The sequence below is a fragment of the Dromiciops gliroides genome, chromosome 4 (genome assembly GCF_019393635.1).
Source record: "Dromiciops gliroides isolate mDroGli1 chromosome 4, mDroGli1.pri, whole genome shotgun sequence".
Lineage (NCBI taxonomy): Eukaryota > Metazoa > Chordata > Mammalia > Microbiotheria > Microbiotheriidae > Dromiciops > Dromiciops gliroides.
Window position 1 is genome coordinate 234,155,173 of NC_057864.1, and position 25,969 is coordinate 234,181,141.

The 25,969-nt window shown below is 47.4% G+C and overlaps 3 protein-coding genes across 5 annotated transcripts; 1 reads left to right on the plus strand and 2 right to left on the minus strand.

Annotated features, from left to right (window-relative positions):
* The first annotated feature begins 493 nt into the window (after nt 1–493).
* Nucleotides 494–6,729, plus strand: MPDU1 (mannose-P-dolichol utilization defect 1). Of its 2 annotated transcripts, none has more exons than XM_043963733.1 (7): nt 494–651; nt 3,964–4,029; nt 4,175–4,307; nt 4,689–4,774; nt 4,961–5,079; nt 5,285–5,395; nt 5,640–6,729. In XM_043963733.1, exons 1-7 carry the CDS (start codon nt 549–551, stop codon nt 5,766–5,768), a joined length of 747 nt encoding a protein of 248 aa, XP_043819668.1. In that variant the 5' UTR covers nt 494–548; the 3' UTR covers nt 5,769–6,729. The 2 variants fall into 2 exon arrangements, with proteins under 2 accessions (XP_043819668.1, XP_043819669.1); XM_043963734.1 differs by lacking the exon at nt 4,175–4,307 and adding an exon at nt 2,995–3,080 and having other exon boundaries at nt 512–651.
* A 149-nt stretch (nt 6,730–6,878) lies between these two features.
* Nucleotides 6,879–9,561, minus strand: SOX15 (SRY-box transcription factor 15). The gene is made up of 2 exons (XM_043963735.1): nt 8,090–9,561; nt 6,879–7,047 (listed from the first exon to the last, which is right to left on the minus strand). The coding sequence occupies exons 1-2, from the start codon at nt 8,593–8,595 to the stop codon at nt 6,903–6,905; spliced, it is 651 nt and encodes a 216-aa protein (XP_043819670.1). The 5' UTR covers nt 8,596–9,561; the 3' UTR covers nt 6,879–6,902.
* A 914-nt stretch (nt 9,562–10,475) lies between these two features.
* Nucleotides 10,476–25,850, minus strand: FXR2 (FMR1 autosomal homolog 2). 2 transcript variants are annotated; one of them, XM_044004519.1, is made up of 17 exons: nt 25,383–25,850; nt 19,871–19,923; nt 19,443–19,536; nt 17,681–17,752; nt 17,375–17,523; nt 17,044–17,137; nt 15,957–16,073; nt 13,828–13,998; nt 13,573–13,651; nt 13,081–13,190; nt 12,837–12,923; nt 12,182–12,392; nt 11,830–12,027; nt 11,521–11,721; nt 11,321–11,416; nt 11,121–11,194; nt 10,476–10,858 (listed from the first exon to the last, which is right to left on the minus strand). In XM_044004519.1, the coding sequence occupies exons 1-17, from the start codon at nt 25,461–25,463 to the stop codon at nt 10,769–10,771; spliced, it is 1,977 nt and encodes a 658-aa protein (XP_043860454.1). In that variant the 5' UTR covers nt 25,464–25,850; the 3' UTR covers nt 10,476–10,768. The 2 variants fall into 2 exon arrangements, with proteins under 2 accessions (XP_043860454.1, XP_043860453.1); XM_044004518.1 differs by having other exon boundaries at nt 11,121–11,224.
* Between the last annotated feature and the right edge of the window lie 119 nt (nt 25,851–25,969).

Consider the following 25,969-nt stretch of genomic DNA (forward strand, 5'->3'; position numbering starts at 1 on the left):
AGACTTCTCTCTCCATGACATCATGGGGCAGGATTATTGCCTGGCACACCACGGATGATTCTGGTATCTTGCCCACGCCTCCCCTCGAGGCTTTGGTTTAATAAAAGTGGGAGAGTATTTAGGCTTCTCCCTCTCGGCCTTTAACAAGACAAAGACACCCAAATTGGAAGGGAATATACAAAATGGCGCCAAGGGGGCCCTGGTGACGAAACGGCTCATTCACTAAAACGGATACTCAAACACAGAGCCAACTGCACATGCGTAGATCGCCCTTTTAAAATTCCGTCCACCCCAGCCCCTCCCTTCGCCACCACACACTTTTCCGTTAGTCAAAGAGCAACAAAAATGGTGTAAAAGGGGCACTTTGCGCCTCGAAGGCAAACACTTCCGGGTGATGAAGAGCGCCAGCGTACTCACAGACGAGAGCACGGGGGAGGGGAAAGCGGGCGGAAGTATGGAAACGCGCATGCGCTTGCCAACGACGTTTAATGGCAGGCCGGGCGAGGGAGGGGGAAGGGATAGGCAAGCGGAAGGGATCAGTTTGCAAGATGGCGGAGGAAGCGGAAGGGCCTCTAAAGCGGCTTCTGGTGCCTTTTCTTCTGCCCGAGAAATGCTACGATCGGTTTTTTATTGACTTGGATTTGCTCGATGGTGAGCCCCTCTCCAGTATCACGTGGTCCTGCGAACGTAGGGATCTGGGGCTGGCCTGGGGTGGGCTGTCAAACCCGAGATCATAGCAGTCGCTGCCGTGACCTTTCGGGCGGTAGTGAGTAAAGACGGCCAGGTGGGCAGGGCGGAAGTGGCTTCGATCCCACGTGGGAAGGGAAGCCGGGTTCTTTTTATAGGGGCTGCGGGCGGGGGCGTGATTAATGAGGTCTGTAACAGCCGCTGCAGCCTCATAATTAAGTATCTAGGTTAGTGAGTTGATGCCGGAACTGCTAAATTTCCGTCTGTAAAACGTAAGCCGTGATAATGACGGCAGCAGATATTTTAGCACGCCTTCTTTCCATTAGTTTGTTTTCTACCACGTGACAGAGGGAGGTATAGTTCGCGCAGGTTCGATCATTCCCATTTTATAGATGAAGATAGTGAAGCTGGAGAGGTCATGTGATTTGCCCAGGGCCACGCAGAAGAGTTAAAATTTGAACATAGATCTCCATAATAAGTGGCGCAATATATGTATGTATACCTACGTTTTATGTCCAAGGTCGAATTTAAACCTAAATCTTTCCGACTCTCAAGTCCAGAGCTTTGACTATTAAAGCAGGCTGTCTTCCACACTGTTGTTACATATTATGTTATAAAACTACTCTGTGAGGGGAAGCTAGATGGTGCAGTGGCCCTGGATTCAGGAGGACCTGAGTTCAAAGCCAGCCTCAGACACCTGACACTTACTAGCTGTGTGACCCTGGGCAAGTCACTTAACCCTCATTGCCCTACAAAAAAAAAAAGGACTTCCTAAATTTGGTAGATAAGCTATCCTCCCGTATTTTTTAGTTAAGGGAATTAGTTAATAGAGGGCAAGGATCATATAAGTTGTAAAGTACCCAGGGCTCATTTGGAGTCTTCTGACTCCAAATATACTTCTCATCATGAAAGGTAGTTGTATTAGTACCACTTCCCAGCAGAAAACTGAAGCAAACTGAGATATAGGGTGAATTATATCATGTATAACCTTTATTGAGCAGCTGGGTGTGTGCAGTGCAGTGTGCCAGACTTGGGGGAATATAAGGAAACACCCAGGAACTCACAGTACATGTAAAACTATCTTAGGATCATTTAGAACTGGAAGGAAGCTTACAGATCAGCTAGCCTAACCTCCTTTTTCTACTGAGGGAACATAGAGCTCAAGCTGGCATGGACTTGAGGCTCTGAGAATGTTGAGGGAGGTTAAGTGATTTGCCCAAGCTAAAAAGTATCAAACATTGGTATTTGAACCCAAGTCCTCTGACTCAGGCCAACACTCTTTCCACTGTATTCTGCTACCCTCCAATACATGCAGAACATAAGCAGGCACAAGTGATGTGGCCTCAGAAACAAAAATGAAACAGTCCCTGCCCTCAAAGACCTTACATTCTATTGGGGGAGACAATGTGTGCATATATGAGAATATCATTGTATGAAAAGGAGTGGTGCATAATAAAGTTGGACAGGCAGATTGAAGCCAGTCTGTGAGGGTTTTAAATGCCAAAGGAATTTAGATTTGATCCTAGAGGTAATTGGGAACCACATGAGTTGATTGAGTAGGGAAGTGACACGGTCAGAAATTGCTTTGTATCTGTGTAGAGGATGAATTTGGAAAAGAAGAAACTCAAGGGAGAGGGACCAATTAGAACATTATTGCAATAGTCCAGGAGACGAATGCTAAGGACTTGAACTGGGGTGATGGCTTCTTGAGTCAGGAGGAGATAGAATGAGAAATGTTGCAAATGTACAAGAGACAAAACTTAGCAACTGATTGGATATAGGGGTAAGGGGATGTGAAGAGTTGAGGATGACACCAAGTCAGCTAGGTGGCACAGTGGATAGATTATTAGATTCAGAATCAGGCAGACCAGAGTTCAAATCCAGCTTCAGACAAGTCAGTCACTTAATCTCTCTGTGCACCCCTGTTAGCAAGATGGGAATAATAATGTTACCCACCTCACTAGATTGTTGTGAGGATCAAATTATATAATATTTTTAAAACCACTTTGTAAAGTGTACAGGGTTCATTATTTTTGTGATGATGATAATCATCATCATTATGAATTTGTGTGAATAGAAGGATGGTAATTCCCCGAGTAGAAATAGGGTGGGGAGGTGAACCTTGGGGGGAAGATAATGAATTCTGTTTTGAACATTTTGAGTTTAAGATGTCTATGGAACATCTATTTTGAAATGTGTAATAAGCAGTAATTTGGGACAAGAGTTCAGGAGAAAGATAGTCATCTGCATAAAGAAACCCACTTACCAAGTAATGCTTAAAACAGAGCCTTTGCGTTATCCCCACAGTTAGAGGATTCGATAGAGATGAAAAGCCAGCCAAGTCATCTGAGGAGGAACACTCAGGCAGGAGGACAATCAAGATGGAACAAAGAGTAAGATCACTTTGGGCCAGAGTGGTCAGGGACAGCTTGGGCAGGTTTGGGGGAGGGTGTTCTAAGTGGGAGCAATAGTGAAAGTAAGAGCTCAGTGATTGGAAAAAAGTCAGCATTAAGGCTTGCCCAAGGGTGAGAGAGGGTTTCTGTTGGTAAGCAGTGGAGATTCTCTTTCAATGACTGATAGGGGTGCCATTGAAGGTTTCTGGGCAGGTGCATCAGGATGATGATAGTGGCTCACACAGGGTTTTGAGGTTTTCAAAGTACTTTTCTCACAGCATCCCTGTGAAGTGGGGTGGGTTGTGCCAGTATTCTCTCCATTAGAGAAGTGAGGAAAACTGAAGCAGAGAGGGATTCTTGAGATCTTCTAGTCCAACCACCTCATTTGACAGATGAGGAAACAGACTCAGAGGTTTAACTTATTTGTCTAAGTTCACAGGGATAACAATTAGGAGGTACAGGTCTCTAATTTCAAATCCCAAAGTTTTCCTGAATCTGACAGTGTTGTCCAGGGAGACAGCCTGGGTTAGCCCGGGTAGGAGAGTGGAGCAGGGAGAATGGGGTATCATTCTTTCCCCTCAGATGACCCCAAAGAGCTCAGAGTCTATGAGACTATTTTTCCAGGTGATTCTCAAGAAAGAGCAGTAGAGAGAGGTAGTGTCCCTAAGGCCGGGCCTAAAAGTGGTCGGTTTGGGGGAGTGGACACTGCAATCTTAGTTGTCCCTGTGCTTTAATACCCTTGTTGTTTGTTTCTTGGCATTGGCACAGCCTCTGCCTTCAAAGGAGGCTGCAGGACACCAAGCTTGGCCTTGTAGTTTATACCTTGGCTTTGTCTTTTCTAATATCTTACCTTTTTTTTTTGCTTCCTCTTCTCCTCTTCCAGTTCCCTGCCTCAAGATACTAATCAGCAAAGGCCTGGGGCTTGGCATTGTTGCTGGATCATTGCTGGGTGAGTGTCCAGTGGGAATTAGAAGTGTCCTCCCCAGTCACCTCAGAGGCTAGGACTCCAAGGGAGCTTGGCCCACTGGGAAGGGAGTGGGGTGTCTGTATTGCCAGGATTTGGCTTTTCTTGTTATCTGTTTGCCTTCTCACAGTGAAACTACCTCAGGTGTTTAAAATTCTGGGGGTGAAGAGTGCAGAAGGACTGAGCCTCCAGGCAGTTATTCTAGAACTGGTGGCCTTAACTGGGACCATAGTCTACAGCTTGGCCAATAGCTTCCCATTCAGGTGAGTGAGGGGCCCAAATAGCTTTGGGAGCATGATAACTACTTCCTGAGGAATGTGAAGAATTTGAATGCTCTCTACCCATCCCCCTCTTTAAAAAAAACAGTTCAAGAGTATTGTGTATTCAGAGCTCTGGGAACTGAGGAAGTTAGAGCTGTCTGGGCCAGAAGCTGTGGGAAGGCCAACCTTGGGTTTCTGGCTCCCAGCTTCTCATAGATAGATTATCTAGATGTTCATAGATAGTTGCGCTAGGCAACTCCTTGAACACCCAATGGGCACTTGCTGTGATAACAGATACCCCGTGGGAGTTGTAGATCTCAGGAAGACCATAGGGGCAGTAGAGGATTGGGTCCAGCTCTGACACATGTTTTGGCTCCCCTTCAGCTCATGGGGTGAGGCCTTGTTCTTAATGCTACAGACCATTACCATCTGCTTCCTGATCCTACACTACAGAGGACATAGCATGAGAGGTATCTTCCAGCCCTAAGGGAGAGGCAGGGGAGGCTCTGGGCTGGGTTCCCTACACTGCTGCATGGTTGGGGCACTGTAATGGAAGAAGGGTTGAGGATTTCTGTGAGAGCAAAACAGGGGTGGTAGGCAAGCTGGAAGATAACGAAAATTGAACGTCCATTGATCTTTTCCTGGCACCACTCCAGGTGTGGCCTTACTAGGTGTCTATGTCCTGATCCTGCTGGTTTTGCTCTCACCCTTGACGCCTAAGGCTGTGGTCACCCTACTCCAGGCCACCAACATGCCTGCTGTGATCATAGGGAGGGTGAGTGTGTGTGTGTGTGTGTGTGTGTGTGTGTGTGTAGGTTTATGGGGTGGGGGTGGAGAAGGACAAATAGAATATGAGGGGTAGGGGGGATTTGGAGATGAAGAAGAGGAGGTGGGCAGTGGTGGAGATAGGGTGAAGAACACACCAAATGATGGGAAAGGGACAGGATTGATGAGCACAAGGGTTTTTTCATTTTCCTTAGTTACTCCAGGTGATCACCAACTACAGAAATGGTCACACGGGCCACCTGTCAGCAGTCACAGTTTTCCTACTCTTTGCTGGCTCCCTTGCCCGAATCTTCACCTCCATCCAGGTGAGGGTTCCCTTAGAGAACAGTCCCCACTTCCTTAGGGGCCCTACTGGTTAAATGCCAACTTACTCCTGAAAATGAGATTAGATTTCCTTCAGAACGGGGACTGAGATTCCACTGCCTCTAAAACTGCCTACTAGGCCTGGGCAAACCATTTGAATCTCCCTGCCCTTTATGTAAAAAGAATGGGTTGGACTAGCTGCTCAACCTCTAACTCTGATATTTTTTGTTTCTGTCCTATCCTCAGGAAACAGGTGACCCCCTCATGGCTGTGACTTTTATTGTCTCCTCCATCTGCAATGGTCTCATTGCCTTCCAGCTCCTCTATTATTGGAATGTCAGGATTCCTCACAAATGGGAAAAGAAGCATCAGTAGTGGCCTCTCTTTCCACCCAGAACAGTATCTCAAAGGCCCCAGTTTGGTCTTCATTCCTTTTCCTTGGTATTTCCTTTTCCTTTGGTCTTCCTGACCTGGGTTCTTCCCACTTCCAAAACTGAAATCCTTTTTTTGGAGCCGGACTCCCCCTGTCCCTTTATTCCACTCTATTGATGTGGTAACTTTATTTTTAGATTAAACTGCAATCCTCAGACTTCCCTCTTCTCCCCTCATTCCCCCATAGCTTCTTGTTCCACTGTGTTGGGACGCTTCAAAGAGAAGGTTAAACCCTCCAAGCATCCCTGGCTGAAAAGGTAACAAGTGAAGACACAGATCTCATTAGTGTTGGCCTTGGACCATGAGTATGCCAGCTGTGGCTAATTAACTGGCTGTGTACCTAGAGTCCTAATCTATGATAGGATCTCTGGCTACCTGGCAGAGCTCAAAGGGAACTTTGTTCCTCCTTTCCTTTTGATTCCTAGATATGCTTCTCACCTCTTATTCCTAGAAGGTATCTCCTTTTGCCTGGTCCCCTTTAAACACCTTCCCCCATTGGGGTACTCAAAGGGCCCAGGAGATGAAGGGACGTGACACCAGAGACTAATATAGGCAGTAATCAAAGTTATGGAGAGAGACAACAGACCAGAACCTAAGCCAAAGCTGTCTTTTTCAGGTGGGACCCCCTGTTCTGATTCTGACCTTTGACCCTTAGGGCCTTTCCCATCCTATTATATTTGACTCTGGGGCTGAGAGGGACTGGTTGAGGGTAACTTATCAGCACAGCCTTCTCCACCCCAAACTGGGCAAGTTCCTAAGAGGAGAAACAGAGCTGGGCCCTGTTACTGATCCCTTGGGTTGGTGAAGCTTTGGACAGAATCAAAAAATGGAACCAAGACTCAAAGTCTGAGTTTAATCTTACAAAACATAGAATATATAAAAATTTGTATCTTCAATACAAAAATAATCCAGCATTCTTCCTTAATTAGGTCCTTCAGAATTCAGGTGGTATATTTGTGTCTGGGGATACTGCTGTTAAGGGAAGGGGTCTGAGTGAAAGAAAGATGGGAGAGGCATCTCTATATCCCTTGCCCCTGGCATTTCATGGCCCCTGGACTCTAGGGTATTAAAGGTGGGTCAGGGGGTGGGACCCAGGAGAGGAGGATTGTAGGAGGTGGGGCCAGGGGAATAAGAATTGTACGGGTTCAACAACTCCCCTTGGAGTGGAGCTCCAAGAGGAAGGGAACAAAGGGAAAGGGCCTCCGGCTTATAGTGGTGAGCTCTGTGAAGAAAGAAAAGGGGAAGTGTGAGAAGAACCTGGGTATCTGTCCCCATTACCCCCATGCCATGCCTCTTCCTTGGTATCCATGATCTCCTGAGGTTCCTGCTTCCTCTCTCCGACCCAGAGTTTGTTCTCTGTTCTTCCCTCCCCAGGAGAGGGTGTGTCAGGGTAGATTTTCCCGAGTCACACATTCCCCAGCTTTCGAGTTAGACCTGTTCTGGGTAAGGAGGAGGAGGAGCCACAGCTTGTTTCTGGCTCAGCCGAGTCCAGTGTCCAGACTGTGCTTGGTATATCAATAGGATAGGGATCTCTAGTGGCTTGGTCTTTTTGTGGCATGTTGGCATCATTTGGCATGGATGCTCCCCAGCTGTTTTTCTTTTCCAGGGAGGACAAGGAGAGAGGCTTGCAATCTCCCTGCCCTAGGGGATGGGAGAGGGACTCGGGTCATTTAAAGGCCAGGACTCTGGGAATGGAAAGTTGAGGGTTGGGGTGTAAAGGCAGTCTTGTTCTAGAGGTAACCCAGGAAGAGGTAAGGGCAAAAGTCCTTGGGTACATGAGTTGGCAGAGAGGAAGAAGTGGCTGACCAAAGGAGCTGCACTTGGTTTCGAATTTGGGGAGCAGCTTTCCCACTGTGGAAAGCCTGCCTCTCTGCTCTCTATAACCACTGACTGAGGCTCCTGTGCTTTCTGGGCCGGGGCTAGCAGCTGAAAAGCCCACACCCCCCCACTCCACTTTCTTCCCAGGTTCTAGGCCAGCCACTGATTTCGCCATTAGCCAGGGAACCTGGATGGCAGTCCAGAATCCTGGTTAAGGTGACTATGGTCTAAATGCACTGAGATATTCGGGGGTTCCTACTGCTCCTGAGTCCTGCGGCTGGAGGCCGGGCTCCGGGTTTGGAGAGCGTGCGCTCAATTCTTCCTCCCCAGCCCCTCCTGCCTCAATTCCCTCCCATGGCACAAGGCGCAGTGGTGCTCTAGGAGGGTCCAGCTGGTGGATGCCCGGGGGTGAGGGGGCCCCCGTCCCGCCCCAGGCCGTCACTCACCTGCAGCCGTCAGCCAGATAGGAAATGGGGTAGTGGGGCTGATAGCCGAAGCCCCCCGTCCCCCAACCGGACTCGGCTCCGCGGTTGCCGCTGCCCCTGCTTGGCCTGGCCAGCTCCAGACCTGCGGGGCCCAGGCTGGTGTTCTTGATCTTGCGGCGCGGCCGGTACTTGTAGTCGGGATAGTCGCGCAGGTGTCGCGCCCGGAGTCGCTTCGCTTCTTCTACGAAGGGCCGCTTCTCAGCCTCCCCCAGCAATTTCCACTGCGCGCCCAAGCGCTTGGAGATCTCCGAGTTGTGCATTTTGGGGTGAAGCTGCGCCATCTGGCGACGCTGGCCTGAGCTCCACACCATGAACGCATTCATGGGCCGCTTCACCTTGGTGGGAATCTCGCCGGGAATCCCGGGGCTCTCGTGCTCCAAGGCATGAGACGTGGGAGATGCGAAAGCAGTGGGAGCAGGGGGCATCAGGGCCCAGGCCTGGAGCGGAGAAGACCGCGGCAGCGCCATGGAGCTGATGAGCCTGGGGGAGGAGGGGGAGATGGGGAGGAGGCTCAGGGAAGCGCTTATAGGGCTCCCTGCCCGATCCCGGGTCTTGAAGCGGCGGGTTATCCTAAAGCTGGTATCTCAATGGGAGGCTGCCTGAAGTAACCCCCCTCCACACATACGCAAGCCTCCCGCTCCCTCCCACACTAAAGTAGAAGAATCTGCGCTACCTTGTCCCCCAATCCGTATGGCCACTGAGCAGTCTCTGACCTTGCAGGGCCAGAAAGCCAGTGCTGAGCACCGGCAGCAGGTAGCTGGCTTCTCTGGAGCTCTTGTTCTCTCCTTCCACAGCTTTCCTTCGGTATCACCCTCAAATCCAGGGTCACCCCCCCCACCCCCCTCCAAGAAGTAATTCGACAAGGTGTGAAGGTATGCTTCTCAGGCCCTGGAGCGCCTGGTTTCCTGGAGTCCCTACCGCTCCGGGTTTCGGCGGATTTCCGTGGCTACCTTCTTTCTTCAATCACCCTCGGTGGGGATGCAGAGGGGAGGGGAGGGGGGCGGCAAGTGCCTGGTAGTAGGCCGGTCAGAACCAGGACGGGCTTTTAAGGAGTGTCCCCGCCCTACTCTGGGGCCTCCTCCATCTCCCTTTCCCCCGCCCCCCCAACACACTCAGGTTTACTGTTTTCCCAGCCCCCATTTCTTTCTCCTCAGGGCTCCACTCCCTAACCCTAGCTCTGTTTCAGGAGCCTGGCCTCCCAGCGCCCCCTGGAATTTATTCCCCTCCCTTATGTAATTTTAGGTCAAGAACTCCCTTTAAAGGTAAAAAAAGTAAATTCTAGAAAAGGGGTACAAGTTTTCTCCCCCATGGCCCCTTTCAGCTGGGTTTTCCCATCCGGATTGTCTCTGGGGAAGACTGGGAGGGGAAGTTTAAGATAATTTCTCTCCTGAGTCACTCTTGCAGGTGCTCAAGCTGTGATTTGGCTTTCTCGGATGGTGGGGATTATCCTAACCCTACAAGAGCCATTTCTGGTCTTTTACATTCTCAAACTTCAGGGGAACTGGGGAGATGAAGTTTGGCCATGGGAGCAGCAGAGCCATTGCTGGGGGGGGGGGGGGGGGAGAAGAGTCTAGGACCACAGAGAGAAAATGTGGTGGCTTGTCATGAAAACATTTCCCTTCACACCCCATCTTCTCATGGCCCAGCCCTGGCCCTAGGGGACCCTAAAATAAACTAAATTGATTAAGGTAGCTGCCTTGCCTTGGCCCGGATCTCAACCCCTAGGGAGGGGCATCCCTGAGTCACAGTAGAAGGCAGGCTAGGTTTAGGAGTGGCCTGACTCACCCAGCAGCAAGTTGGGTGGGGACATTGGGCAGCTCCCTGGTAAGATCAAGATGCTTACTTGGGGGAGGGGTGGAAAGAATGAAGAGGGGCATCACTTCCAGAGTTAAGGGGCTCTAGAGGCAGTCTTGGAATGGTGATATGGCGATAAGGGTGCAGTAACCGTGTAAGTCCATGGGCTACAACAACTAACAAGAGAGGACTGTGGCTTAGATTTAATGTGCGTGTGAGAAACAAGACTGGGAGGGAAAGAAGGGAGCCATTTGGATTTTTTTATTCTCTTTTTAAATACTGTACAGTGAAAAATAAATACACCTTCTCATTAGCCAGACAAAGTCTGTCCCCCTACCTCCCACCTCCAGAGACCCTTAACAGGTCCCTACACCCCTGCTTCAAACGCCCCTCCCCATGCCTCCCACCCAATGACACCACCCCCATCTTCCACAGTGATGAGGCCCAGAGAGGGGGGGACAGGATGAGAGGAAGGGGTGCCAAGGGAACCCCCCAAACCATTACATTTGGGTGGGTACAGGAGGACACTCCCCACAAACAGGCTGGGGAGAGAATTAGGGGGCCAAGGAAAGATTGGGGCATTAAAGGATAAAAGGCACATCCAGTCTGATGGGGGGAGGCTCCCCTCACCATGGGGTGGGGTAGACAGAGGAAGAAGAGGGGAGGGTGACCCTGTAACAAGCACACCACCCCACCCCCAAGCCCCTGGGGGGTGGGGAAGAACCCACAGTGTGGCCACTGTTCCCTCCCCCCTTAGACAAGAGCAGCTCTGATGCGGGTCAGGAAGGGCTTGTTGGGTAGCAAGCAAGATGGGGGGGAGGGGGACAGGAAGGGGTGGAGGGACTTTTATGAGACCCCATTCACCAAGCTGCCCAGTTCCAAGGAGGCAGAGAGCTCCCCATTTTCTGAGGGGCCCTTAGGAAGCTTGCTGACACCCTGGAGGGGAGGGAGGGAAGAGAAAAGGAAGGTGGTAAGAAAGGACCCTCTATTTCCTTTACTGCACCAACTCCCAAAGAGGCCAAGCCCTGTGAACTCAAACCTCTGCCTTACCATCCAAAGGACCCCCACCCCTACTCCCACCCTGATCTACACCTTTCTTTATGAGAAAACCAGGGCTTCTCTTCCCCAATTCAACAAAGCTTGGGGCAGGGTGGGGTGTTCGGGGACAGGAAGAAGGCAAAAGCAACAATACATCTACCTTTGGTCCTGAGAGGGAGTCTTCAGAAGGAACACGAGTGGGCTCAGGAGGCTGCCTCTGTCGGCTTTGAGATTCTGCCCGGGAAATGTAATCGGCCACTGTCACTGTGGGAAGAAGGGATCAGATATCCACACCCCAACCTTCTAATTTTACCCAAACCCCTACTCTCTCAGGTCTAAGGAAGGTCCTTAGCTATTCACCTGGCTGCCGGTCTCTGCTGATAGAGCCATCTGCCCGGTTACCACGGTTACGTCGTCTACGGCTTCGGTTGCGTCGTTGGGGTTTTGATTCCTCTTCTGTAAGGGAAGGATAGTAATGAGAAAGTAAAGATATTTAGAAAACTGAGGCACTGAGTCTCCCATGCCCCATTTTTCTCAGTGACCCAGGGAATCCTGCTCACCCAGACCATTTTCAGCCAGGTTAGGCCCATCAGACTCCAATCCTCCATCTATGATGGTCCGGTCCTCGTCTGTGCGGCGCCGGCGGGAACGGCGGCGCCGGGCACTAGCTGGAGGTGGCTCTCCAGGCTCAGAGTCAACTGGGGGCTCTGGTTCTGATGTGTCCAGTATGCTGTAGGGGTTACTGTCAGGATCCTTTAGCACTAGGCAGGGTAAAGAAGAAGGCATCCTGCCTTCAGCTCTCCATTCTAAGCTCCTATACCCCATTTCCCTCCAAGACCCAGGTGAATGTTAGGTTGTTCCTTCAGTACCGGAGCTAATGGAAGATGTGCTGTACTTCGTGGGAAGTCGGGGTGTAGGATTAGACCCTCGACCTCGACCCCCCATTGGTCTCCTACGACCCTCTTCACCCCGGCTAGAGGCATCTTGGTCACTATGTCCAGGCCTGTCAGGCTCTTCTCGTTTCTCAGACTCAGTTTCAGAAGCAGTGGACAGATCCGAACCAGGGCCTAAGGAACAGTAGTTAATTTGGTTCCTCACTTCCAGATGATATATTACTTAATCCCCTAACAGCCCCAAGGAAAAGCCTTTGCATAAATTTGTTCTTCCAGAACCATCACTTCCTCTTCTCCCTCTCACCCTAGTCATATACCACAATCTCACCATAGCCAGAACTTCCTGTCCTCCGGCCACGGCCACGGCCCCCATAGGTCCTAGTGGCATGGAGGGAAGAAGAAGAGCTTTCATCCGTAGCATAGCCAGTCTTGTCACCACCACTGTTCCCTCGACCACTTCCAGGGGCACGGAAGCCCAGCCCAATCTGCCGAAGCTGTTCATCAATCTGTAGCCTTTCTAGTCGAAGCTGTTCTACTTCCTGGTGGGGGGAGGGAAAGAAGAATTTTAAGAGTCCTCTGCTGAAACTCCACACCACCTAAGCTCTCTGAATAGCAAAGAATTTAGCAAAAATTAAAAAGAACAACAGATCCTAAATGTGGGCAAATCAGGCATTCAATCCTGCCCTTCAGCCCTGTTCTCCTCAGACCCAGTTCTCCATAGACCCCAGCTTTTCTTTCTTTTTTTTTTTTAAATTTTTTTATTTTTTAGTGAGGCAGTTGGGGTTAAGTGACTTGCCCAAGGTCACACAGCTAGTAAGTGTTAAGTGTCTGAGGCCGGATTTGAACTCAGGTACTCCTGATTCCAGGGCCAGTGCTCTATCCACTGCGCCACCTAGCTGCCCCGACCCCAGCTTTTCTAAAAGTTCCATTTCCCCTTAGGACATTAAATACCCATTTTTATCCCAGGGAGACAGCTCTGTTACCTGCAAGTAAGAGAGGTGATATTCCAGCAGAGCCTGAGCATTGTTGATATTCTCCCGGGTGCCAACGAATATGAAAGGAACCATCCCCTGGCATAGAAAAGAAAGGTGAGCAAAACTTGTTTCCCCCATCTTGATATAAGCTATCTTCATCCCTGTCCCCACCATACAAAAGTTCTTGTTCTAAGGAACTTGCTCCTACCCACTTTCCCTGGGAAAACAAACAAAAAATCCTTTCCCATAATACCTCTTCCCTGGGATTCTTCTTGTCATTATCACCCTCCACTCGAACTCTCACCACACCAGATTTATCCACAATCTCCTGGATCACTTTTCCATTCTTCCCAATCACTTTGCCTGTGTTGGGGGAAATGAAGGAATTAGTTATTTAAAGGATGAAAAAAACAGGGCATAGTAGACAGCTCTCTCTTTTATAAGGGGTTTATTTCATCCATCACTCTGTCTATAACCCAACACAGAACAGATTTAAACTTCCAGATATCTTTGGAATTCTTCTGTCTAATCTACATCTTTCCTGTTGCAGTTTTAGCTTGTTCAATTCTCAGGGTGGTAATTAAGTCCTCAGTCCAGCACAAGCCTAATAAGCTCTTTCTTAGAGCTTATTAGGTGGTCCTGGTCCTTTACCACCTCCCCCAATCTTCTCCCACTGATGACCAACTGGTGCCCTTTATCCCTCCTCTCTCCTGCTTCATCCTGACCACCAGCTGTCTGGACTCACCAACCAGGTTCCGGGGCACTTGAACAGAGTCTTCAGAGAACTCAAGGTAGCTTCGGGCCTGCCGGCATGCCTCAGGTGTCTGGGGAAAGAGTAGAAAGATTGTTATTGGATACAAGTGCCTGAGCCCCAAGGAAATCTAAGCTTCCCTTTTTTCTACCACCCTCTTTTGAAGGAAATGTGTTACCACTAAAACTGGTAGAATTCCAGCATTTTAAAAATTTCACTCTTCCTCCCTTTAGAAATCCCAGTACTGACCTCCCCATAGATTCGAAAAGTACAAGTCTCTTCTCCCAGTTCAATGGCTGTCACCCCAGGCACTTTTCGGGCCTGCTGGATATTGGCACCGTGAGTCCCAATTGCTAGTCCCATTAGGTCCTCCCGTACTGTAAATTCTTCCTGGAATGCTGCTGCTAGCTGCTTACTTGTCTGGAAGGAAAAGACTGAAGTCACCTGGGATACCTCAAAAGTTCAGATATTACCTATCCCAGGGCTCCTCTCTTTGTGTGATTAAGACGACTAGGGACCAGGGAAGTTAGTGAGCTAGAAGGAATGGAACTACATCTTCTCCACTGGCCCTTGTGACACATGATATAGAAACTGGAGGGAGTTAGCCTTTATTTCCCTGCCAAAGCCCAGAGATTCAAGGTAAAGGACACTTAGTAATCAAGTGGCAAAAAAGTTCTCTGACATGATTTTGGACAAATCACAATGTCTCTCTGCTTCAGGTCACATCTATTAAATGACAGCTGCCCCACCTATCTCAGAGGAGAATTCCATATCAGAAAGATGTGATATTCCTTTGAAAAAGCAAAAGCATTATCAATTACTAATCAAGTATAATCTTACACTTTTCCAAGCAATACAGTCTCACCACGAACTCCAAACTGAGGAAGAGAGGCAAGGACTAGAGGGGATCTCAAGATAAACAGAACTCCTAATCAGGGTCCTGAGAAGCAGTCTAAGACAGCTTGCTTAATTCTTGAAGAAGATGGCAGAGGGTCTGGGGAGTAAATCATGAGCAGGAAGTGTGAAAAGGGATCCCCTGTAGGAATTTACTAAGATGTGGAGCTAAAAATGAATCCAGAGACACTTAACACTTACTAGCTGTGTGACCCTGGGCAAGTCACTTAACCCCAAATGCCTCAGTAAAAAAAAAAAAAATTAAAAAAAAAATGAATCCAGAAATCAGAAATACTTAAGGAAAGGAGATGGTCCCTACCCCAAACCCAAACCCCAAAATACTCAGGATGCTTAAGGCACACATCTATGTTAGAGCTTACAGATTATATAGAGCAACCTCTAAACTGAGGAAAGGAAACTACTGAGGTTAACAGAGAAAGTAGTCACAGAGAGATAGAAGAACTAGGAGAACAGGTATGTCAAGAAAACCAGGAAAGAAAGTTTAAGAGGAACGAATGTAGAGAGTGAAAAGGGAAAAATGAGACTAAAGATTTCTTTGAGAAGCAATGTTAGAATACTAATCTTTTCCAGAAAGTTATAGTTACAAAAGGTATATAATAAAATGGAAAGAATACTGGAAGAAAAACCTGAGTATTTTGGACAAGCCACTATTTCTCTGGTCCTAAATTTCCTTTTAAAAATGGTATCATGGGGGGCAGCTAGGTGGCGCAGTGGATAAAGCACAGGCCCTGGATTCAGGAGTACCAGAGTTCAAATCCAGCCTCAGACACTTGACACTTATTAGCTGTGTGACCCTGAGCAAATCACTTAACCCTCACTGCCCTGCAAATAAATGAATGAATGAATAAATAAACGGATAAATGAATAAATAAAGGGCCAAATAAATGTACAGAGTAACTATTACAGAGGAGGCAAAGGAAACCACTGGGACTACAACACAGGTCTCCTGATTGGTCCCAACATTTTTTATGACATGAGTTGACGGGGCAAATCTGGATTAAATCAAGAGAACCCATGTAACTACTGGTCCAAAGGTAGCTGGGCCATCTGCTCAGTGAGAATGAGAGAGTTCTTAAGAGAGGGAGGAAGGGGGGGGGGGGCGGCTAGGTGGTGCAGTGGATAAAGCACCAGCCCTGGATTCAGGAGTACCTGAGTTCAATTCCGGCCTCAGACACTTGGCACTTACTAACTGTGTGACCCCTGGGCAAGTCACTTAACCCCCATTGCCCCGCAAAAAAAAAAAAAAGAGAGAGAGGGAGGAAGGGCAGCTAGGTGGTGCAGTGGATAGAGCACCGGCCCTGGAGTCAGGAGGACCTGAGTTCAAATCTGGCCTCAGACACTTAACACTTACTAGCTGTGTGACCCTGGGCAAGTCACTTAACCCCAATTGCCTCACTAAAAACAATTAAAAAAAAAAGAGAGGGAGGGTCCCTATAGCAGGGGAAAATGGTATCAGAGCTCACCTCTAGATGCTTGGTGGCCTCTTCATTGCGGGACATGAGCAGTAGTTTGGTGCGGAGGCTTCGGAAATGCATGTCACCTAGCAGGGATGCCCGTTTCACAGGAGCTTCTGTTGTTGACTAAGTGGGAAGAGAAGTTAACCAGACTCTTCCCCCTCCCTCCCCATTCCACAGAGGGCTAAGGGTAAGGGTTGGGCACCAGGATACTTGGGTACTCAAGGAAGGTGGGAGTTTATGAGGCTATCTGGGTCCCTAAAACAGAGGAAGGGGAAGAAGAAGTGAGGGAAATATGAGGGATAACTTTAAGGCACAAAAGGGAACCAAATAAATTTTCTAGGACTTGGATCATTAGAGTATGAGCTTTGTGCTTATACAAACAGGGATTGTGTTCTTGTCCCTAGCACCTAGCACAGTACCTGGCACATAGTAAGCATTTAACAAACACTTAATAAATTGGATGGCGAAGGGATAGTCTTTTTGTTTGTTTTTTTTTTTGCAGGGCAATGGGGGTTAAGTGACTTGCCCAGGGTCACACAGCTAGTAAGTGTCAAGTGTCTGAGGCCGGATTTGAACTCAGGTACTCCTGAATCCAGGGCTGATGCTTTATCCACTATGCCACCTAGCTGCCCCAGGGATAGTCTTATTAGGAAAAAGAATAAAAGCTTCATTTTAAGTTATACTTGGAGAGTCAAGGGAAGTCATAGATTGTTAGGCCCTGAAAACATACCCTTTGTCCTATGCTATGTTGGATCCTGGTAATGAGGAACCTCAGTTCCCAAGAAAAAAAATCAGGGTCAAGAGCAAGAAGGGCAGAATACTCTGTCCTTTGATTAAAACTATAAGCCCCGGGGCAGCTAGGTGGCACAGTGGATAGAGCACCAGCCCTGAAGTCAGGAGGACCCAAGTTCAAATCCGGCCTCAGACACTTAACACTTACTAGCTGTGTGACCTTAGGCAAGTCACTTAACCCCAACTGCCTCACCCCAAAAAAACAAAACAAAACTATAAGCCCCCTAAAACCCCTCCCTCTCTGCTAAGGATCAAAAAGTACAAAAGGAAAGAACTTAAATGCATGGATAAACATACTCACCAGAATAAAGAGCTCACTGTTAGTGATGTTTAGGAAGATGCAGTTGGCTCCTAAAGCCTTCTTGAACTCTTTATGGACATTCTCATTGGAGCAGCTGGGGAGAAAAGGCAAACTCTCAGACATCAGGATTCAGGGTAAAGTTCAGGGGGACAGTAACCAGGAAAATGACCTGGTAATTGATAGGAGAAAATTGGACAGGGCCTTGTAGAGACAAAGAAAGGATAGGGAAAGCTGGGGGGAAAAAAGGATTAAGAGACAGGAGGTGGGGTGACCATGGGAAGAGTCAGGGATATGGGTAAGGGGTTACCCTGTGGACAGCCCTGGCACTCACGCTTCTCTCAGATCCTCAGGAACAGCCATGGTAACCTTGAAAAAACTGCCTTTGGTAGCCAGAGGACTGGGATTGACAGGTCGGAGCCGCTCCAGAGTCACAATCTCATTGTAGGTGGCATCACAAGCTGCATACTCTATGACATAGAACTGAAGGGATGAAATAAGAAAAATGGCAACCTTAGATGCCCAGGATCAAATCAAATCCCCAATAATCCTCAAACTTCTGCTTCCTCCTAATTTTCTATCCTCAGTTCCTATTCCCAAGACTACTTGCTCCACTCCCTAACCCTCCAAAATCACTCACATCTCCCTTCATCATCCGAACCCTTGCCAGCCACCAACCACAAGGCTCCTGCTCATTGGCTCGGGAATAAACCTAGGGGAAATTAGAGAAAAAAATAGAGGTGGGTCTTGGAAACTGTCCAGTAACCTGCAAAGTAGATCCCCTCTTAACCAAGAGTAAAAAAAACCAAAGATAGGTGCTGCTAATCAGAATGGCTAAGAAGCTATGACATTTTAGATACTTTTCTCCAGAGAGACAGGTGAAAAGAGATAGAGAACAGAGTAAATGGCATAGGGAGGGAGCAGGATGGAGGGAAATACAGTTAGTGATAGTAACTGAAAAACATTTTTAAAGGAAGTTTGTCTGATAAAGGCCTCATTTCTCTATGTTTGAGAACTGAGTCAAATTTATTAAAATAAGAGCCATTCCTCAATTGATAAATGATCAAAAGAGATGGACAGTTTTAAGATGAAATCATCAAAGCTATCTATAGCCACGAAAAAAAATATTCTAACTCACTATTGATTAGAAAGATGCAAGTCAAAACAATTCTGGGGTACTACCTCATACCTACTGGATTAGCTAACAGGACAGCAGAGGAAAATGACAAATGTTGCAGGGGATATAGAGAAAATGAGTCACTGATGCACTGTTGATGGAATTGTAAACTGATTCAACCACTCCATAGAGCAATTTGGAACTATAGCCAAAGGACTAGAAAACCATGCATACTCTTTGACCTCACAATACTAAGCCGGTATCCAAAAAGAGATAAAAAACAAAAAGTTAAAGGACCTATATGTATAAGAAATAGCTGTGTGACCTTGGGCAAGTCACTTAACCCTCAATACCCTGTGGGCCCCCACCCCACCAAAAGTGAAATGTACTGTGTACAAAGTAACAGCAATATTGTGGGATGATCAGCTGGCTATTCTCAATGATCATTCTGGAGAACTTATGATGCAAAATGCTATCCATTCCCAAAGAAGTAACTGATAGTGTCTGAATACCATTTTTAAAAATTTTATTTTTATTGAGGTTTTTTGTCTGTTTTCTTTTACAACCTAACTAATATGGACTAATATGGAAATGTTCTGCCTGATATGTATAACTTATATTGAATTGCTTGCCTTCTTAAAGGGGGGGAGGAAGGAAGAGAATTTGGAACACAAAGTTTTTTAAATGGATGTTAAAAATTGTTTTTACATAAATAAATAAAACTGAAAAAAGAGATACTTCTCTCTATTAACTTAAAAGGATGAAGTTTTTACTGAGATGGGGGGCTTTCTCTGGAAGTCTGGCATGTCAGATCAAGGAAAGGGGACAGGTATTGAAACCATAGAGCATGAAATACACAAGACCTCAGGTATGCAGGAGAGCTTAGGATAGGAAATTAAATTAAAAACACCTAGGGCGTGAGGTTCCTTCATGTGTACATATTTTCGACCCAGACAGAGGCTCCTGGGGCAGCTAGGTGGCGCAGTGGATAGAGTGGAGTCAGGAATACCTGGGTTCAAATCCAGTCTCAGACACTTAACACTTACTAGCTGTGTGACCCTCAGCAAGTCACTTAACTCCAATTGCCTCACTTAAAAAAGACTCCTTATCATTCTTCACCTAGCTAGCAATGGTGAAAGGGAAGGAGCAGTTTGATCTTAGCTTAATGGGAAACAAATGAAAGGTCGTAACTGGGGGGGGTGGGTGAGGAGAAGTTATCTGTATCTGTCTTCTGGGACTAAAAGAAATGAGTATTTATAAGGGGAAGAAACTTCAGTGCTCTTACCTCCACCTCATCCCCTTCTATGATCTCCTTGCTGTAGTCAGCTGGTGGTGGTAGCCGAACATCCCCAAAAGGGATCTGCCTCTCACTCTGCCAGCTGGAAATGGGACAGTGTGAGAAGGGCCTCAGACTGATGAAGTTCCCCAAATGGGAATATGCCCTCAGAGCAAGTCCCCTGATTCCCAATCCTTCAGAATTAGAAGACTATATCTCACCCTACTCCATAATCCCTGTTTCTCCCAAATAGAACCCAATATTTACATACCATTATCCCCCCCCCCCCCAAGCCATGGTCCTTGCTCCTTTCCTGGGACTCTTGGCTCTCCTTCCCAAAGTAACCCTTTTAGGACCAGTTTTCCTCTGTTAGTTTTCACCCCCAGGAGCTCTCTCTGAAAACTAGATATCCTGGATTTCCTTTCCCCAGGTCTTACTTGTTCTCAAAGAAGATGGTGACTGAGTCTTCATGGACATCCTTCACAAAACCCTATAGTGGGTGGCGGAGTAAGGTGAGAAAGAAAATGGAGATTTACCATCAGCTCAGAACTCCAGAAGGGAATAAGGGGCAGGCTGGAAGCAGGAAACCTGAGTTCTGGGGGACAGAAGCAATCTGGGTGAGGCAAGTCAGGAGAGGGGTCAGAGACACACATCCATATTCTAAGAGAAGTGTGTCTGTTTTTTAAGGGGTGGGGAGATACATGGCAAATGGCAAACCACTAGAAGAGAAAAGGGTAGGCACTTGGCAGGGAGTGGAATAATTTGGGGACCTAAGCCTGGTGAACCTCTGAGTTACAGATTTCAGAGCTGCAATGGACTTCCTTCTAGATCCCAGAGACCCATGCTTTACCCCCACCCCACAAAATTCTTCTTTTCTGCTCAGCAGCCAGTCACCATTCAATTAAAATACCAAAAAGCATTAACAAAAGCTAAGAACATCCCCAAAGACAAGGAGATGATGTCCTGGAGCACAGAGGAGACAAAGGTCTGCCTCCTCTTCATAGCAGAATAGACTTGAGGAAAACTGGCATTCCCCAGATTGCCATAGGGGAGGGAACAGATGCCTTGGTCCTAAGATGAGATGGGGGTAGGAGGATACTATTAGGGGATGGGGTAAGGATTTAGACAAGTGGGATACTTGGGTACTGAAAGAATAAAGGTAAGAAGTAAAGTGACACAGAGACACAGGTTCAAAGAGCTATGCTTATAACTTAATATATTACCCCTACCCACACAGGGTAGGGAAGAGATTAATGTTCTAAACTGAGATGACCATAACTATCTGCCCAACTCTTTGTTTCCACTTTCCCCATTCTAATATAATGAAGGTACCCTGAAAGTTTCAAGAAGTTGGCACAGAGAAATTATTAAAGCTAGATAGTGCACTGAATGGACCACTGGGCCTGGAAATACTTAAGTTCAAATCCAGCCTGACATTTACTAGTGTAACCCATGGTTAGCTCTGCATGCTTCAATTTCAACTTTAAAATGGGAATAATAATAGCATCTACTTTCCAAAGTTGTTGTGAAGATCAAATGAGATAACATTTGTAAAGCACAGTGCCTGGCACATAGAGATATAACTGTTAGCTACTATTATTAATAGCACAGTGCTTGGCATATAGTAGGCATTTAATAAATATTTATTTCCTTCCTTAAAGAAATTGAGGCTGGGGGAGATATGTTTATAAGGGTAGAAATTATCCTAGAAAATAAACATTTTCTTCTGCCCATTCCCCACCACTACCTCAATCACACTATTGGTTTCCTTTATATTGGGAGAATCTAAAATTAAACTCCTAGAGCAAAATCACCTTCAATTTCCTTTTAGTATAAGTAATGTGGTTCCCAATTTTTTCATATAACTTGACTAATCCTCAGTGTACTAGCTACTAAATAACAATGGTGTCTAACATTTATATAATATATAAAAATCTAAGCTCCAAAATGTAAATATACAAAATCTCCTTTCCCCTATTTACATGATAGTCCTTTTTTTCCAGTTCTTTCCTAAAGGTCCACTGTCTCTGGGGGGTCCCCTAACTTGCTATTTTCCTTCCATACTACTCTATTTCAGTAACCCCTTCTTCCACTCTACCCTTTATACTTAAAGAATACTTCAATAGCACCTTTAGGACTTTACACCTCCTTTGGCTTATTATACATCTAAAATATCTTTGAGCTTCTGTCACCGCAGTTCATTAAGATAGTGTCTGTCAGCTGTTCTGTCAAGTTCTTTAAGGGGAAATGGGGGGAAGGGGAAGAGAGGGCATGGCAGAAGACAGCCACTTGCCTGCTCCTAGTTATTCACAAAGGCAATGCCTATCTATATGTGTAAACCAATTATTCCCTGACCACTCAGAGCTCGCTTTCAGGGAGAAATACCATGATTTCTAGTCATAATCCTTGAAACTATAATTCTTGTCAGAGAATTCAGACCCCTGCTGCTTAATTTCATCCTTTCCACCCCTAGAAACAGTTTCTTCCGCCAAGAACTCCAGTGGAAGAAGTTGAGTGCCTAGCTCTTCTCAGACTTCACTGCTGTCAGGTTGGGAAGATAGCAGAGGAAACCAAGGACAAGGACAGGCAGAAGCCAGGAGTTCAGCTGTTCAGAGGATGGTTTGGTCCACTGACTTTGGCTCTAGGAGACTGAGACATAGCTGAACCACTCCAGGTTTCTATCCTGTTTTCCTAGCTCAGTAATACATACTTAAAACCAGCTGAACAGTACCATCTACCTGATTCAGTAAGTAAAGGAAACTGTCAAAGAAATTGAGGGAAAAGGTTATCTCCATTGTCCAGGTGGGGAGAATTTAATTAATCCCCTTCCTTCCACAAAGATATGATGGATTCACATTTAGTACCACAACAAAGGTCTACTTAAGTTTGATTAGGGTACTTTCCCAAATAATACATTCTCAGTAGGAAGCAGCATCTGGGAGAACTGGAAATTGAAGGCTAGGTTGACTGGTTCATTAGAATAAAATGGGAGGCTGTGCATAGAGTGGCACAAAATCCTTATTATCAGGGAAGCTGATGCTGGTGAATCTCTGAGCTAGGGAGTTCAGAGTTGCAGTGGGCTCTTCGGATCAGTTTCTGAACTAAAACTGGCATCAATATGAGCTCTTGGTGGGCTGTCAGGGGCGGGCCAGACTGAATCAACCAGAATCAACCAGGTCAAAGCTCTTGTGCAGATCAGGAGCTATCTTATATCTATGTTTCTATCTTAGAAGTAGACTGGAGATGGAATTTTAAAGAGCCAAAGATTTAAGTGGAAATATATGTAGGCTCTTTGAGGGAAGGGGGAGAATCAGAGCTACAAGGTGACTAAGATCTTGTTAAGGAGTATCACTGTCTCTTAGAAGGGGATGAAGAATGGGATTCTCACATCCATAAGAGAGGGAGAGGAACCTTATCAGGGGATATGGTTCTCAAACATGGCCCCTCTTTAACTACTAACTACCCTGACTTGCCAAGTCATGAAAACTGGTTCTAAAGAATGAGAAAGTATTCAAATATAAAAGGCTAAGGAGCCCAGCAGAGAATGGTAATAGTTTAAAAAAAAAAGCTGGCATTGAGAGACATGTAAATAGACTGTTTTGAGGTATTCTAGTCTTCAAAATGGGGGAAATGAGACTTAAATAAGGAATGTCAAAGAATACAGAACCTGTTTCCCAAGAGCCCAGCAGAGAATGGTAATGGTTAAAAAAAAAAGCTGGCATTGAGAGACATGTAAATAGACTGTTCTGAGGTATTCTAGTCTTCAAAATGGGGGAAATGAGACTTAAATAAGGAATGTCAAAGAATACAGAACCTGTTTCCCAATGAACTCCTACTTCACAAGTCCAAAGCATCCTCACCTCAAATCAAATTCTCATCTTCACCACATTCACAATGGCTGAGGAAAAAGATTTAACAAAATATAGGAGAAGCTGAGGTTTTAAGAGGCTTTAAGCTACCTATGTATGTGAAAAAGTGTGTGGGGGGGAGGAACCTCCTCTCTCATCTAGATAATTCTTACTAGAGACCAATCTTGTCCAGAAGTTGCCCCTAGATATGAGTTAACAGAGGAATGAGACAAAACTAAATATAACATCTTACAGACAACCTCTGACCTAATATCAAAATGCCCTTTTACCAGAACCCAAAGAATTCATGACTGGGGGTTGAGAGAGGATACAAAAGGAGGGCAAAGGAGCTGTCAGGATGAAGTAGGCATCTGGAAGTATATTTCAATGAAGAAAGACGGAGACATAAAGGGAAAAGAAGCTTAGGACAAGCATATCCTACCAGGCACAAAAGGGAATCAGGAATGAAGGAGTTTTTGCCAGGGCAAATATCAATGCTGCCAGGGGGTGGGTTCAAGAGGAAACAAGAGTCTATTTTGGGGTGCTATTATGAAGACTCTGTTACCACAAGATGTAGAACTGAAAGGGGAGCCCAGGGTTTAAGAAATGACAAAGAATCAAGTAAGGAACCTCTTTTTGATGAAGAAAGATTTAAGGAAGTTTTCTGGAAATAAAGATTCAGATTAGTTAGGCTAAGTTTATTTACTTAACTATTTAGATTAGGGAGTGAGCTGAGACCCATATTACCAGAGAAGAAAACTATCTGAGAGAAATGAGTACACCCCACGGCAAACACCAAATCCTTTTTAGTTATAATGTGAAATGTGCTTTGGGGAAGAAAGGGTGCAAAACGTCTCAAAAGTACAGGGGTCTACTGGGTAAAGGAGGAGGGGGAAGGGAGGACAGGATCTCTCCCCACATGTGAGGATATAGGAGAAATATCAACAAACATTTATTAAGTAACTATTTGCTAGGAACTGGATAAAGACAAAAATGACAATCTGCCCTCAAGGAACTTACATTCTAGTTCTTCCAGATGTAGGATAGGCTACAATATATGTTCAAACTCAGGCCTGGGAGGTAGAACAAAAACGTTGGCAGGGTGTAAGTTACAAGGATGTCCCGTCCCAGCCCCCCCATATTAGAGAACTAAGAAGAAAATTATTGGGAAGCAGTGAGTATTCAACTTCAGTTACTTTACCTATGAAAAGTTATCCCAGAAATCGAACTAGGGGTGGGTAGAAAACGGTGTGGACAAAGGGAGGGAACCTCTGCAGAAATGCCTTCAGAGGGGCACTTGGGTACAGGAAAAGGGTGCTCCAAAGGGACTCCCTGAAAAAAAGCTGTAGAATGGCCAAATAGGGAAAGTTACTAGGGAACATTCTAGAGACAGAAATACCTTGGGGGAAAAATAACAGAAAGGGGTATCCACTCCTAGAACAGGGGTCCACTTGAGATCCCTTTTGAGAACACAGGCTCCGATTGGGGAATGACATCAGTAATGTAAGGGTGCATACATATACTGGTCCTTACCCGGATCAAGCAATATTCTAGGTAGGTCTTGCGTGGAAAGTAGAGGTATGGAGGTAGAGGACTTGTATAATGAAGCCATCGACAAATGAGAAAGCAAAATGAATGGCAGAGCACAGACTTCCTAGAGGTCAGGGGGTGCTACAGCTTGGTTTCATCTTTTTTTCTCCCTCAGTCGGGGAATACGAAGTGGGAGGGGCTCTGCCTGAGATAATGGACTGAGGTCTCTCCCAGAGATCTGGGGTGGGGGTGGGTTACACAAAGATAGAATTAAAGTCTGAGCAGCCCTAGGTGACTACAGAAAGGAAGGTCAGTGGTGGGATGAGCAATAAGGGTGTTCCTGCGGTGAGGTCCTCCGGGGAGGAGTGACTGTCTCTGCCCCGGGAAGGAGGGAAGAAGCAGACGAGGGGCCAGGAGCAGTCACGGCGGGGTGGGGGTTGGGGGACAGGCCCCGGGAGGGGAGCGTCTCCTCAAGGCGGGTCTGGGGGTGGGCAAGAAGGAGTCCCGACAGCCCCGCGCTTCCCTGGCCTGCAGGCACAGGCAGGTGTCTCCGGCCGGCGCGCCGCCTCACCTTGTAGAAGGCCCCGTTGGAGCCGCGCACTTCGACAGGCAGCCCTGGCTCCATGTCCCTGCCAGCAGCTAGGCCGCCCATGGAGGGGCCACCGCCACCTGCGGCGGCTGCTGCTCCTCCTCCGGTGGCGGTGGTGGCAGCGGCGGCGGCAGCGGCAGCGGCCTGAGCTCGGGCCGGGCCGGGCCCCCTGCGCCGCCCCCCGGGAGGGGGAGGAGGAGCCGGCGGGGACGCCGCAGGGGGCGGGAGCCGGGCAGGCCCCACACCGGCCCCGCCACAGCCGACGAGCAGGGGGCCGGGGCCGGGCCGCTCCCCGTTCGCCGCCGCCTCGGTCTCCGCCACTGTGAGGGAAATGGCCGCCGCCGCCGTCTCCTCAGCCACTGCCTCAATCCCGGGAAGCCGCTGCCGCTGGTGCCGTCGCCGCTGCTACCACTACCACCGCCTCCTCCTCCTCCACCTCCCTCCCCTCCGCCTTCTCTCCTCCCCCTGCCGCCGCTGCTGTCTACTGCGCAGGCGCGTTTGGCACCCGCCTGCCCCGCGCCCTGAGACCGGAGAAAAAGCACGGCGCAGGCGTCGAGGAGCGCGTGACC

Excerpts from the sequence above, each read along its gene's own strand:
- MPDU1 (XM_043963733.1), top strand. The coding sequence starts at position 549 with ATGGCGGAGGAAGCGGAAGGGCCTCTAAAGCGGCTTCTGGTGCCTTTT. Across the intron at positions 4,775-4,960 it reads CAGAGGACATAGCATGAGAG|GTGTGGCCTTACTAGGTGTC; the intron begins GTATCTTCCAGC and ends GCACCACTCCAG. Across the intron at positions 5,080-5,284 it reads CTGCTGTGATCATAGGGAGG|TTACTCCAGGTGATCACCAA; the intron begins GTGAGTGTGTGT and ends CATTTTCCTTAG.
- SOX15 (XM_043963735.1), bottom strand. The coding sequence starts at position 8,595 with ATGGCGCTGCCGCGGTCTTCTCCGCTCCAGGCCTGGGCCCTGATGCCC. Across the intron at positions 7,048-8,089 it reads TATCTGGCTGACGGCTGCAG|AGCTCACCACTATAAGCCGG; the intron begins GTGAGTGACGGC and ends CTTTCTTCACAG.
- FXR2 (XM_044004518.1), bottom strand. The coding sequence starts at position 25,463 with ATGGGCGGCCTAGCTGCTGGCAGGGACATGGAGCCAGGGCTGCCTGTC. Across the intron at positions 11,225-11,320 it reads CAGCAGAGACCGGCAGCCAG|TGACAGTGGCCGATTACATT; the intron begins GTGAATAGCTAA and ends TTCTTCCCACAG. Across the intron at positions 10,859-11,120 it reads ACTCCCTCTCAGGACCAAAG|GGTGTCAGCAAGCTTCCTAA; the intron begins GTAGATGTATTG and ends CCTCCCCTCCAG.